This window comes from Notamacropus eugenii, chromosome X, assembly GCF_028372415.1.
Source record: "Notamacropus eugenii isolate mMacEug1 chromosome X, mMacEug1.pri_v2, whole genome shotgun sequence".
Taxonomy (NCBI): domain Eukaryota; kingdom Metazoa; phylum Chordata; class Mammalia; order Diprotodontia; family Macropodidae; genus Notamacropus; species Notamacropus eugenii.
In genome coordinates, this window is record NC_092879.1 from 11,142,327 (window position 1) to 11,157,384 (window position 15,058).

At 38.7% G+C, this 15,058-nt stretch overlaps 1 protein-coding gene across 3 annotated transcripts in view; it reads left to right on the top strand.

The window, feature by feature from the left end:
• Positions 1-1,985, top strand: part of VBP1 (VHL binding protein 1) — a 67,432-nt gene extending 65,447 nt beyond the window's left edge. For all 3 annotated transcript variants that reach the window (XM_072627030.1, XM_072627028.1, XM_072627029.1), the window contains one exon: positions 1,006-1,985. In XM_072627030.1, coding sequence (XP_072483131.1) covers positions 1,006-1,079 — 74 coding nt within the window. In that variant the 3' untranslated portion in view covers positions 1,080-1,985. The remainder of the gene's footprint in view (positions 1-1,005) is intronic.
• The last annotated feature ends 13,073 nt before the right edge of the window (positions 1,986-15,058 follow it).

Here is a 15,058-nt window from a genome sequence, read left to right on the forward strand (position 1 = left end):
TTACATACACGTACCTCCTAATTCCCAAATTGTTCTTGTCTCCAAGCTAAAGATCCTTAGTCCCCTGGTCAAGCTGGTCTCCATGCTCATTAGCTTTTCAGCTTTCCTTCTAAAACAGTATGTTGTCCAGAAAAATGGACTACCTATTAGAGGTGGTGGACCCTCCTTCCTTGAAGGTCTTTAAGCAGAGGCCGGGCAACCATGTGTCAAGTATGTTAGGGTCATTGGAAAGGTCAGGTCACTGTTTGTTTGTAGTGTGCTCTTGGGTGCCATGTGCCTCATGGAGCTGATAAGAAAGTTGGGAGGTAGCCCTGGAGGTGGAGTGTGCCAGGGTGCATCTCAGGTGAGAATGGTTGGAGAGTGGAGCAGGTAGGCCTCTGCTTTCAGATTTCCTGGCTCTGGGGAGGAGTGAGATAAGATTGGCTTGCTAGATGGGATCAGTTGATGGTGAGACACTAGAGGCAAAGGGCCCTCTTGCGATCAGAGTTGGGGGTGTTGAGGCCTAAACTGCAGTGACTATGGAAAAGCAGGAGCTTTTCCGCAAGCTAGCGTTGTGTGGTGTTGTATACTTGTGTCTGTACCTGTGATTTCATCCAGTAGATCAGCAGCTCTTCTGCCATATAAGTTCTAGAGAGTTGTGAGACTTGCCCAGGGTCAGAAACCCCATTCTGTTGGATTTAGAACTGGATCTTTCTGACTCTTGAGTTCAGCTCTTTCTTACTAATAACCCTCTTAGGCACAAGTTGGGTTGTCTTTTTTACAATGAAGATTAGAATGCAAATTGTGAAATGCAACAGCATCAGATATCTTCAGTGTTTTTGTTTGGAAGCCTTATGATCTAGTTATTTTTTAAAAATACCTTGTAAACCAATAGAATCCATTAGCTGTCTCCAGGGAATAAACAATGTATCTGCATACCAGGTTTCCCTATGGAAAGGGAGTGTGGCAGTACTCATACCGACTGGAAGTATTCTCAGAATACATTTTCTTTAACAACTTTCTCAGATATGGCTCGAGTTTACAACTGGGATGTCAAGAGAAGAAACCGAGATGATGAGCCCACCAAAGCTAAAGTCTAGCGTGCCTGCCCTTTGGTCCTGGGGCTTGATGCACTTCAAGAGATCTACATTTTTGACTTGGGAGTAAATGCTTTTCAAACAAAAAAAGACACTCTACAGTCAAACTGAAGGCAATACTGAGCACACTTTTTATTTATAAAGCTAAAATCTGGTCTGCTTTAGATTTCATGGAATTATTATGGTTGTTCAAGGTCATGCTGGGGTTGGGACTCAGTTATATCCAAGGTTTGCTTTGACACTCTAGATCTTTGAGGCATGTGTGAAATGTACTGTTGGGCGTTTTTGAGGGGCAGAGTGGGGGGCTGGGAGGGTTGCTTTTTGTTATTTATTGTAGGTTACCTTGGAAGATGTGAAGTCAGTTTAGAAGTTGGGAAATTCTTGAAGCCCCTTGGTTCTGGGTTAAACCAGTCTGCTGTAAGTTTGATACTTCACAAATTGATTTTTTTTCTCATGTTAGTTTGGTTAGTTACTGGACAATTTACTGAACGTCCTGCCCTTTTTGTATGAATTGCATTATCTACCTTTATAAACAAGACATAGAATATATCTGGACAGCAGCAGTAGGGTTTGTTGGCACATTCCTGCCCCATCTGCTGAATGCCCACTTCTCAGGCCCTTCACATCTCTTGGTCAAATCTGAGTTAAACATCCCTGACAGCTCTTTCTATAAGGCATCTTAATGGGAAACAAAATTAAATGGTGATTTCTTTCAAAAGAAGGAAGTCTTCGAGCTGTTCTGACTTAAAAAGCCAACGTGACACCAACTTATAAAGGAGCCACAGAGTTAAGTTAACAATGTCTTCTACTTTCAAGTCATGAGCAATACATTTAGAATGGTTTTTTACTTTTGTTTCATAATATTAAAATAGTGAAATAAACATTGGGCAAAGTGCCTCTCAAAATGCCCATCTGTTTGTTTTGTTGATGGATTCTAAATTCCAAGAGGGGTTGGTTATTTAAAGAGGGAAAAAAAGCCAAGATGCCAGCTTTGATTTTGACTGTTGTCATCCCAAAGCTCCCAGGTGCTGCCCTGGCAGCAAACAATTCCTTAGTTTCTAATTTCACAACTAACTTTCATCTTGTTACTCATTTTTTACCAGTTTGAATTCCATAAAAATTTCTAGTCTAGTTTTTCTAATGTAAGATGAGGGCCCAGAGGATAATGTAGGAAGTGGAAGCACAGTTCGGGCTTCCCCCTTTAAAGAGAATGGTCCCTTAATGCTGCTAACTAGACCTGCCCACTGGAGCCAAGTGAAGCCAGTCATCCACTGAAACACACGTTGGCTGGCCGACAGCTCCCATGTCATCCTGAGTACTAGAGAACTGACTGACGTGGACTGACTGTATAGTATAGTTTGAAACCCCCTTGAAATTCTGTCACTGCTTCCTCAGATGTGGCATCCAGACCTAAAGACCAACCCTGGTGGCTCATTGAGCTTGAAGTGTGAACTGTGTTTTAGGTGGCACCTGGATGTTGTATTGTTAAGGAGATATGTGTAGCACCTTCTACTCTTTTTAAGATTGGATTGCACTGTATATAACGAACATGCTCACATCAGATTATAATCAGTATAACATTTATTCTGCACCCAACGACAATATAAAACAATATTAAAGAAACATAGAAATGTACATATAAAGATAAAGCCTAACACAATAATATAAAGTAATGTAAGACATATATCACCAGACTGGGGAAGTATCTACATCTGGGTTCATATGCTGGGGAGTCCCTTGACAACAGCTCCAGAGTCCAGGCTGAGAAAAAATCCTGGGCAAAGCACCTTCTCTTTCCACACTTGAGACTCCAAAGAGTAGGGGAATTTCTCTAGGTTATATCCAGTTTTAAACAAGGCATTGAGCCAATTAATTGGCTTGTCACCAGAGCCTTACATGACTTAGAGTAAATAACAGCACTGGATGTGTGGCAGCTCTGGACCAGGCCAGAGCTGAAAGGAGTAAAACCTCTGTGATCAATATGGCAAAATGTCTGCTCGAAGGACATAGGATGGATTCCGTTTGTTCCCAGAAGGGCAACCAACACTCCCAGGAAGAGGAATTGGTCAAGGGCAGGTTGAACTTATAGTCCTGGGAACCACGGTCCGTGTTCCAAGCAGAAAAAGACAACATGTATTCACGAAGGCCTATAAATGTACAGGGAAGATTTGTAATATTTCATTAACCTTTCTAGTGGCACCACAGTGCACAATGTGCCTAGAGTCACAAAGACCTGAGTTCAAATCCTGCATCAGATAATAGCTGTGGCCCCTGGCAAGCCACTTTACCTGTCTGCCTCAATTTCCTTATCTGCAAAATGGGTGTCATAATATTAGATCCTATTGCCCAGGGTGTTTGTGAGGCTCAAACTGCTTAGCACAGTGGAACATTAAAAGCACTACTTAAACGTTAGCTCTTATTATTAGCCTTTTTGTTCCTATCCTGTTGTACAGTAGGATTTTTAAGAAGTTACTATTGATAACATTTTGACATCACCTTGCATCCACTCTCTCCCAGAGAGCCATTCCATGTAACACTTTTTTTTAAATATGAAGAAATTTTTTTTAGCCAGACTGATACATTGAAAAATTTGACATATGCAATTTTCCACAACTAGATCCTTCACCTCTATGAAGGGATTGGCGGGGCAGAAGATTTTCTCTGAGCCAAGCTTATTCTGGATATATTATAATTTCACATAGTCACAACATTCAGTTTTGGTCACTTTGTGGTGGTGGTTTTTTTTGATTTACGTTGTTGTAATCATTGTGTTAAAGGAGGGTAGAAAAACAGTTTGGTTCAACCCAACAGGAAGACAGGAGGAAATGGAGAGGAAAAGGATGGGGGATGAAAGGGGGTGGTTGGTCATAACCAGAACAAACTCTAAGCTCAGAGAGGGAAATTATGAAGAAGGATCTAAAAGGAAAGAAAGGGATGAGAACAGCAGAATGGATTAAAAAATTTCCAACGATGTATTCTTTTCAAGAAACATGTGAAACCTAACAACCTAGACAGGTGAACATGGGTTAAAGCAAACTTTTTGCTTCAATTGAACTAAAAAAAAAGTAGGTGTAACAATAGTGATTTCCAGACTAGGGCAATAGCAAAAACTGACAGAAGAGATAAACAGGGAAACTATATTTTGCTGAAAGGTATCATAGACAAACAGTTTTGATACTTAACATGTATCACATAACATAACATGTCAGTACCAAGTGGGGAAAGAAAATAGTTTTAACTAGGAGGGATTTTTTTTTGGGGGGGGGGAGGGTGGATGGGGAATAGATGAGCAATTAGATGATTTTATTCAGAAGAGAATGTCACTAATAGCAAAACTTTAAAAAGATTTTATAGCAAATAAAAAGATTAAAAACTATTTTGCCCAACTATAACTTCACCAAGCCAATAGCTTAAATGAATGTTTACAAAAATGCAAAGTAGCCAGATGAACAAAACAAGAAATAGTGAATTTAAACAACTCATCTCAGAAAACATTTAAACAAACCCTAAATGCACTCCCAAAGGAAAAAAACCCTGGGACCAAAAGGCTTCACAAATTCTATCAAACATTTTAAGAACAATTCTAGTATCACAGAAACTTTGAAAAAATAGTCAAAGATGGGATCTTGCCACGTTTTTGTATGACACAAATCAGATTCTGAACAAGGAAAACCAAATCAATCTGCTTAGTGAACTTTGATATGAACATTTTACATGGATCAATAGCAAAATATCACAAAGATTTCACACACACCCTGACTTGAATTTATGCCATGTATAGTCAGAGCTTATTATTAGGAAAACAGTGAAGACAATCGACTATTAACAAGAATGATAAAAGTCAGGATTATATCAGGAGATGCAGAGAAGACTTGGAAAAATGCAGTTCCCTTTTCTGTTCAAAAAACATTAGAAAATCGGAATAAATGGACTTTTCCTTAACATGGTAGATAGTAATCTCTAAAACCAAGATGCAGCATTGTATGTAATGGGTAAACTATGGTGCTTGCTAGTAAGATCAGCAATGAAGCAAGGTTGTCCATTGTCCTCACTTCTATTTGATACAGTGCTAGAAATACTAACTGTAGTAGTAGGACCAAAACAAAACAATTGAGGGGATAAGCATTGGCAAAGAAGAAACAAAATTCTTACTTTGGCCAATGATGTGAGGTACTTGGGAGATATAAAATACCCATGAAGATACACACAGGAACTATATGAATACAACTAAAAAATTCTAGAAGTAAAGACAGACAAATAATTGGAGTCGGTATATAACAATAACCCCTAAATGAATTTAGTACTATATCAAACTACCACTTAGCACAGTGCTTGGCACATACTAGGTATTGCTTATTTGTCAGACTAGAAGAAAATCATGAAATTCATTTGGAGGAACCAGAAGTTCAAGAATCTCAAGGGAGATAATAAAAAAAGTGGAAGAGTCTAGCAGTATTAGATATCAAATTATATTACAAAGCAGTAATTATTAAAACAATTTGGTTTAAAGAGAGTGAGATGTCAATCTGTGAGGCAGATGAGAAATACCCAATGTACAGGAGTAAACAAACCTAGTAGCCTACTGTTCATTAAACTCAAAGACCCCAGCTACTCGCATAAAGATGAACACTGGGAAAACTAGACAGTAATTTGGCAGAAATTAGGTTTAGGTCAACACGTCACACCATACACCAAGATAATAGATACATCACCTACATATAAAAAGTATAAACAAATTAGAGGAACAAGTAAGAAATTATCTTTCAGATTTATTGGATTTGGGGAGAGTTCATGACCAAAGGCTAGAAAGAATCGAAGAAGATAAAATGGACAATTTTGAAAACTTAGAATTAAAAATAATTTTCTTTTACACAACAAACAAACCCAACATAGCTAAGTTTAGAAGAAAAGCAGTTACACAAGAGGAAAAAAATCTTTAAAGCATATTTCTCTGATAAAAGTTCCATTTGTATGACAATAATGAATGTATTCGAGTTTATAAGAGTATCATTGCTCAATTGATAAGTGATAAATGGATATGAATAGATGAACAGGCGGTTCTCAAGGAAAGAAACAAGTTATTAAACCATATTTTAAAATATTCTAATTTACTAATAATTAGAGAAATTCAAAATAAAGTAGCTGAGGTTCTGCCTTATTCTAAATCATATTGGCAAATAACTCTTTCCAGAGCTGCAGGAAAGCAGACACACCGATGCCCTGTAGGTGGAGCTATGGATTGGTCTGGGGATTCTGGAAAGCCATTTGGAACTATCCTGAAAGCCCTTTGACCATCCTAAATGCCCTTTGACCCAGTGATACTGGTACTAAGCCTATACCCTGAATGGATTGCAGAAAGAGAAAAAAGTATGCATGTAACAAAAATATTGGCTAGGCAGAGGAGTCTTTGTCCCCATTCTCCTAGAACTATCTCCTGTTACATAGCTTAGGCACACTTAAGGTTTAAACTTCACCCATGGCTGCTGAAACTCCAGCAAGCTAGCTTATGCAACATAGTTATATTTCTCCCCTTCCTTATTAGGCTTTCTTGATTAATTTTTAGGAACTCTCTTTTTACTACTGGACCGTGCTCCCTGACCCCATTGCCCCACCAGACAGCTGCCATGGCTAACCCTTTGCCTGAAAACTGGCCCCAAAGTGGGGATTTGCTGAACAAATTATAGTATGAATATAATGGTTAAATACCCATGGATTCGAACTTAGGTCTTCCTGACCAAGTCCACTGTACCACCCCGCTGCCTACATGTTATGGTAATACAGTGGTAGTAAAATGATAACTTAGTTGAAAAGCATTAAACTAGGCTAAATGTGAGGTCACAAGTCTGGAGAACACAGTTTCTCATAGATAGATATATATATCGATAGATCTATCTATCTATATATCTATATATCCCAACCAACAATTCAGGAAAAATTGAGAAGAGAAATGAGATTGATACAAAAAAATTATGAAAAATAAGTCAACAGCTTGGTAAAAGAAACACCAAAAACTACTGAAGAAAATAGCACCTTAAAAGACAGACTAGACCAAATGATAAAGAGGTCGAAAAAGCCAGTGGGAAGAAGAATGCCTTAAAAAAATCAGAATTGGTCAAATGGAGAGGCACAAAAATTCACTGAAGAAAAAAAGCTCATTTACAAATAGAATTGGCCAAATGAAAAAGGAAGTACAAAACCTCACTGAAGAAAACAATTAGAATTAAAGTTAAAAATTAGAATTCAGCAAATGGAAGCTAATGATTTTATGAGAAATCAAGGAACAATAAAACAAAATCAAGAGAATGAAAAAATAGAAGACAGTGTGAAATATCTCACTGGAAAAACAACTGACCTAGAAAGTAGATCCAGGAGAGATAATGTTAAAATTATTGGACTATTTGAAAGTCATGATCAAAAAAAAGACTAGACATCATCTTTCAAGAAATTATCAAGGAAAATTGCCCTGATATTCTAGAACCAGAGGGTAAAATAGGAATTAAAGGAATCCACCAACCACCTTCTGAAAGAGATTCCAAAATGAAAACTCCGAGGAATATTATAGCCAAATTCCAGAGCTCCCAGATCAAGGAGAAAACATTACAAGCAGCCAGAAAGAAACAAGTCAAATATGGTGGAGCCACAGTCAGGATAACACAAGATTTAGCAACTTCTGCCTTAAAGGATCAGAGGGCTTGGAATATGATATTTGGGAGGGCAAAGGAGCTAGTATTACAACCAAGAATCATCTATCCAGAAAAACTGAGAATAATCCTTCAGGGGAAAACATGGATATTCAAAGAAATAAAGACCTTTCAAGTATTCTTGAGGAAAAGACCAGAATTGAACAGAAAAGTTGGCTTTCAAATACAAGACTCAAGAGAAGCATAAAAAGGTAAACAGGAAAAGGAAATCAAAAGGATGTAATAAGGTTAAACTGTTTGTGTTCCTGTATGGGAAGATGATACTTGTAATTCATAAGAACTTTCTTATTATTAGGGCAGATAGAAGGAGTAGATATAGATATACAGATAGATAGATAGATAGATAGATAGATAGATAGATAGATAGATAGATAGATAGATAGATAGATAGATATCAGAGGTGTGAGTTAATTATGAAGGGGTGATATCTAAAAAACAAAATTAAGGGGTGAGAGAGAGGAATGTACTGGGGAAAAGGGAAAGGGAGAAGTAGAATGGGGTAAATAATCTCACATAAAAGAAGCAAGAAAAAGCTTTTACAGGGGAGGGGGAGTGAGTGAACCTTATTCTCATTGCAATTGGTTCAAAGAGGGAATAACATACACATTCAATTCTACAGGGATGGAAGAGGGGGAGGAGATCAGAGTAGGGGGAGGTGAAAAAAGGGAGGGCAGATTGGGGGAGGGAGTAGTCAGAAGCAAAACACTTTTGAGGAGAGATAGAGTGAAAGGAGAGACAGAATAGAATAAATGGGGGGGATAGGATGGAGGGAAATACAGTTAACAATAGTAAATGAAAAAACATTTTGAAGCAAGTTTTTCTGATAAAAGTCTGCTTCCTCGAACATATAGAGAACTGAGTCAAATTTATAAAAATAAGAGCCATTCCCTAGTTGATAAATGATCAAAAGATATGAACAGTTTTCAAATGAAGTAACCAAAGCCATCTATAGCCATATGAACAAAAGGCTCACTATAGTGAGTTACGTTATTGATTGGACCAATGCAAATTTTAAAAAATCTGCTGTACTATATATTTATTAGATTGTCTAATAGGACAGAAAAGGAAAATGACAAATGTTGGATGAAATGTAGAAAAAGTGGGGCATTAATGCACTGTGAGTGTAATTGTGAACTGATTCAACCGTTCCGGAGAGCAATTTGGAACTATGCCCAAAGGACTATAAAACCATGCATACTCTTTGACCTAGGAATACCACTACCAGGTCTGTATCCAAAAAGAGATTAAAAAAAAAACCGAAAGGGAAAAGGACCTATACATATAAAAATATTTATAGCGGCTTTTTTCTGGGGGTAAAGAATTAGAAATTGAGGGATACCCATCAATTGGGAAATGACAATAAGTTGTGGTATGTGATTGTAATGAAATACTATTGTATCATGGGAAATAATGATCGAGATGTTCTCAGAAAATCCTAGAAAGACTTGCAAGGGCTGATGCAAAGTGAAATGTACTGTGTATGAAGTAACAGCAATACTGTAAGATGATCAGCAGAGAATGCTATTCTTAGCAATACAATGATCCAAGACAACTCTGAAGGACTTATGGTGAAAAATCCTCTCCATCCCCAGAGAAAGAACTGATGATGTCTGAATACAGATTGAAGCATATGCTTTTTACTTTCTTTATTTTTCTTGAGGTTTTTTGCGTTTATCTATGTTTTCATTCACAACATGACTACTATGAATATTTTTAAAAAATTAATTTATTTTTAGCTTTCAACATTTATTTCCCTAAGTCTTATATTTTCTCTGCCTCCCTCCCCTCTCCCCTCTCCAAGACAGCAGGCTCTATATATACATTCTTACTAAATATATTTTCACATTAGTCATATTATATAGAAGAATTAGAACGAATGAGAGGAACCAGGAGAGAGAAAAAACAAAACAAAAAATGGAGCAAATAATCTGTTTCGATCTGCATTCAGACTCCAAATTTCTTTCTTTGGATGTGGATGGCGTTATCCATCATGAGTCTTGTGGAGTTGTTTTAGGCCCTTACATTGCTGAGAAGAGCTAAATTTATCAAAGTCAGTCATCACACACTGTGGGCTGTTACTGCGTACGATGTTCTCCTGGTTCTGCTCACTTCACTCAGCATCAGTTGATATAAGTCTTCCCAGATTTTTTCTGAAGTCGGCCTGCTCATCATTTCTTATAGCACAATAGTATTCCATTAGATTCATATACCACAACTTATTCAGCCATCCCCTAATTGATGGGCACCCCTTCAATTTCCAATTCTTGGCCACCACAGCAAGAGTTGCTATAAATATTTTTGTATATGTGGGTCCTTTTTTATCTTCTATTTGGAATACAGACCTGGAAGTCATATTGCTGGATCAAAGGGTATGCACATTTTTATAGCCCTTTGGTATGGATATGTTTTGAAGAAATGCACATATATAACCTATATCGAATTGCTTGCCTTCTCAATGGGAGGGAGGAGGGAGGAGAGAGGAAAGGAGAGAATTTGGAACTCAAAGTTTAAAAAAATGAATGTTTAAATTTGTTTTTACATGTAACAGGGAAAAATAAAATACTAAACAATAATCAAATAGAAATTTTGTAAGAATCAGATCAGTGTTTTTGGAGAGCGATGTATTCTTTCTTGTGGTATGAAGGGTTTTTTGTTTGTTTTGTTTGGTAATTTACAAGTTCCATCATAATATGCCTGGGAGAATTGAATTTTAAGGTCTTCTTGGTAGAGTTCTATGGATTCTTTCTGTTTGTAGGGTGCCACTTGTTTGTTTCTTATAATTTTGCAAACTTTTCTATGAAATAAAGTGATCAAATTATTTTATACTTTATTTTTTTCCTCAGCCCAGCTCCCTCTGATCTGTACTCTAGAGCAATCACCTGTTGCAGTATGCTGAAATCTTGTTAAGGTGTCCATTTCTGAGCTTGTCTGTCTGCTTCCACTGCATTGTCAGGGATTCTGACTTTATGTTAACCTGGCATTAAAAAACACCAAAAAACTTTATTAATTTTTTTCTACTTTAAAACATTTTTAACATTAATTTTTTTTAACATTTTGATTTCCAAATTCTCTCCCTCTCTCCTACCCCATTAGAAAGCAAGCAGTATGTCGATTATACATATGAAGTCATGTAAAACATTTCCATATTTGCCATGTTGCAAAAAAAATCAATAAAAATAAATTGAAAAAGTATGCTTGAATTTTTTGTACTCAGAGTCCATCAGTCCTCTCTGAAGATAGATAGCATTTTTCATCATGTTAACCCAGCTTTTTCAAGTGGTTAATTGTTATCCTTAGATTTTTCTCTCTAAATCTCCATTTTGGTGAATTTTCTCATGATTTTTTGTGTAGATGTAGATGTAGAAGTCCTGGCTTCAATCCCTCCTTGCCCCTTCCCCCTTCTCCCCGTCCCTGGGGATTTTGTAGTCATACCAAGTCCCTCCCTCTTAATCACTCAATCTGGTGATTTTTCTTACTAGTTTCTTTAAATTTTTAAAAATTTTTTATCTTTAAATTTTTTGACTGTGCCAACACAATTTCTTGTGTGAAATTTGTTTTCATGTGCATTTCTTTTGGTGCTTTTCCTTTGTTTCTTTTATTATATTGAGAGGGGGGCTATGGGGTGTTCAGGAGGACAAGCACCTCTGATGTGAAGGATTGCTGAGCCCTTTTCAGGGCTGCTCATCCACTTTTGGTGCCCATCTGGCGCCCAACCCTCACCTATGGCTCCAAGAAACGATAGCATGTTACAGCAGCCACACCCCAGTAAAATCATCTCAGCAGATGAGCTAACCCAGGTTGACAGTAACTGATGGGCCTCAAATCTGTCAGTGAGTTGGGGGAGTATTTGCCCCAAGCATCCCTGGCAGGATGAGAACTTGTTCAAATCCTCATGAAGGTGGCTGAAGCAGGTGCTGCGGAGTGCTTAGAGGTTGGTCAGACATTGAAGATGCCAAGGTCACCCACTGCATTCCGGGCCGTCTGCAGTTGTCTTGATTTTTGTCAGGACTTTTGTCCTGCCACTGGACTTTGATGACTCTGGAAGAGAGAATGAGGCTGATGACTTTTGGCAACTCTGCCTCACTTAAATCCAATTGGCCCATAGGTCAAGACATTACCCATGATGTCATTAGTCCTCATCGAAAACAAAGGACATACAGCAACATTACTGAGAGAGGCATTGGAGAGAGAACTGGCCCCAGAGTCAAGAGCACCTGGCTTTAAGTCGTTCCTCTGACATATACAGCCTGTCTGGATGGACCTAGGCAAGGCCCTGCCAGTAACCCAAGACACCCAGGAGTTTCAGAATGGCTATGGATATGCGTTACTTCTGCTGGAATCACAAGTATAGATCATAAAAGATGTTCAAAACCAACTTTTTGGCTGGTTCATGGTCTTTTGTGTTTCCTTTACTTTTATTGTGTGAATGGCTAGTAGCTTTGTTTATATCATTATTTTTAGGACATTTGCAGGAAGGCTTACAACCTTTCCCACTACCATATTCTCCGGTGACCATGTACCAATTTTTAAAGGACTTTCCCCCATATCTATCTCTATCTATCAAAATAAAGTTAAGAGCACAATCAGGTAGAATAAGTCTTCACCTCTTTGTTTTATTTTTAAATTGTTTGAAAAAATTATTTGTCAAGGATATAAAGTGGAAATAATGGGGAAAACAGGAAAGCAAAGTAGAACTTAGTCATTTTCAAAAGGATCATTTTTACCTTCCACTCCTCATCATCTTCACTTGGGGTCCAATGAAGGTATTTACCAGGAACTTTGTATAACATCACATCCTGTAACATTTTCAGATCTTGGAAATCCCATCCCCTCCAGTCTTCTCCAGCAGATTGACTCTCAATCATTTCTCTGTTTCTCATCTTCAATTTCTCCCTATTGACTGGTTCCTTTCCTGCCACCTAAAAACCTGAACAAGCCTCCTCCATCCTCAAAAACCCTTCATTAGATTCTACCATCTTCCTTAGTAATCATCCCATACGTTTCTTCCCCTTCTCTGGAGAACTCCTTGAAAATGTCATCTACACGCCATGCTTCTTCTTATTTCCCTGTCATTCTCTTTGATCTCCTGCAATCTAGACTCTCACCTCATCACTCAACCAAAACCTCTCTCTACAAAGTTCTCAACCATCTCTTAATTGCAAGTTTTAATGAACTCTTCTCAATCCTCATTCTCTTTGACTGTTCTGCCACATTTGAACACTTCTCTCTTTGATATCTCTATTGTAGGTTGACCATTCTGTCTTCCTGGACCCTGTTTCCTCTCAGTTTTCGTGACACTGCTTTCTTCTGATTTTCCCTTCTTAGTCTCCTTTGCTGACTCATCAACCATGATGATGACCAGTGAATGGATTCCAAGACTCTATCTTGGACCTTCTGGGTCTCCTTCCTCAATGTATCACTAGATCCCTTGAGTCCAATGATGTCTATGTTGACAATGATTAGATCTATATATTGAGTCTTAGTCTCTCCCCTGAGCTCCAGGCCTGCGTCTCTTGTTGGGCATTTCAAACTGGATGCTCTGTAGACATCTTAACATGATCAAAACAGAATCTCCCCATCCCCACCAAACCTACTCCCCTTTCAACCTTCCCTGTTCCTGTCAGGTTCCCAACCTCAGGGGCATCCTCAACTCCTCATTCTCACTCATTCTACACATCCAATCATTTATTAAATCTTGTTCCTATCTCCACAACATCTCTTGAATCTGTCCCCTTCCTCACAGCTTACAGCCTGGATTGCCATTTGAGCTTCCTCTTTGATCCCCATCCCCCCCCCCCCCCCGACTCCATCCTTCATCCTCCCACTTTCTTGACCACTCCCCTGTCTCTTTCCCTCTTAACCATAGGGGACCTTCTAGGTTCTGTCCTGGGTCCTCTTCTCTCTCTCTATTGTTTCATTTGGTGATCTTATCAGCTTCCATGGTTTCACTTATCTCTATGCTAATGAGTCTTATCTACTTCTAATAATAATTATTATAAGTAACATTTCTATAGTGCTTACCACATGCCAAGCACTTTACACTTTATTATCTCATTTGATCGTTACAACAATCTTGGGAGGTAGGTGCTATAATGATCCACATTTTACAAATGAAGAAATTGAGACAGTAAAAGGTTAAGCGACTTGCTCAGGGCCATACAGGTAGTAAATGTCTGAGGTTGGATCTCTGACTCTAGGCTTGGCACTTTATCTCTGCTAAATTCTACTCACACATCTCCAAGTGCCTAATGGATATCTAGAACTGGATGTATAGTAAACATCTTAAATTCAACCTGTTCCAAATTGAATTAATTCTATTCCCACCCTATTACTGGAGAGGGCACCACCATCCTCCCTATCACCTAGACTCACAACCTAGGAGTCAGCCTTGAGTCCTTGCTATCTCTCACTCCCCAGGACTATCAATGTCACCTCTATAGCATCTCTCAAATATAACCTCTTCTCTCCCCTGACACTTCTCCCTCCTTGGTTCAGGCCCTCACTTCACCCAGGACTACCGCAGTAGCTACTGGCAAGTGTGCCTGCCTCATCTCTCCTTACACCAGTCCATCCTCCATTCAGCCACCAAATGACTTTCCTAAAACACAGGTCCCATTATGTCACTCTCTTGTTCAAGAAACTCCAGTAGCTCCCTATTGCCTTCAGGATTACATGTCAAAGCCCTTCAGAACCTCCCTTTCCCCCTGTCCCAAGCCTTGTTATATCTTATACCTTCTCACATACTGTGTGATCCAGTGACACTGGCCTCCTGGCTCTTCCCCCACAAAAGATCCTCCATCCTCCAGCTCCAGGCATTCTCTCTGACTATCCCCCTTGCCTGAAATACTCTCCCTTCTCATCCTTCCTGGCTTTCCTGAAGTCTCAGCTGAAATCTCACCTTCTCCAGGAAACCTTTCCCCATCCATCTTAATTCCAGTGCCTTCCCTCTATTGATTATCTCCCATTTATACTGCCATCTGTACAGTTTGGAAATGGCTTGTTTGCATGTTACTACCCCCATCAGACTGTGAGCTCCTTGAGGTCAGGGACCATCTTTTGCAATTCTTTGTATCCTCAGTCCTTATCACTGCCTGTTTACCAACTGATTCTATCCAGCTTCCAAAGTGATATTTTGAAGCATGGGTCTGATTGGATTACCTTTCCACCCCTCTACAAACTCCAGGGACTCTCTACTGCCTCCAAGATCAAATAGAAGGTCCTTCATTTGGCATGAAAAGCCCTGGCTTTCCAGTCTTCTCACATTCCTGGCATCTGTGTTGT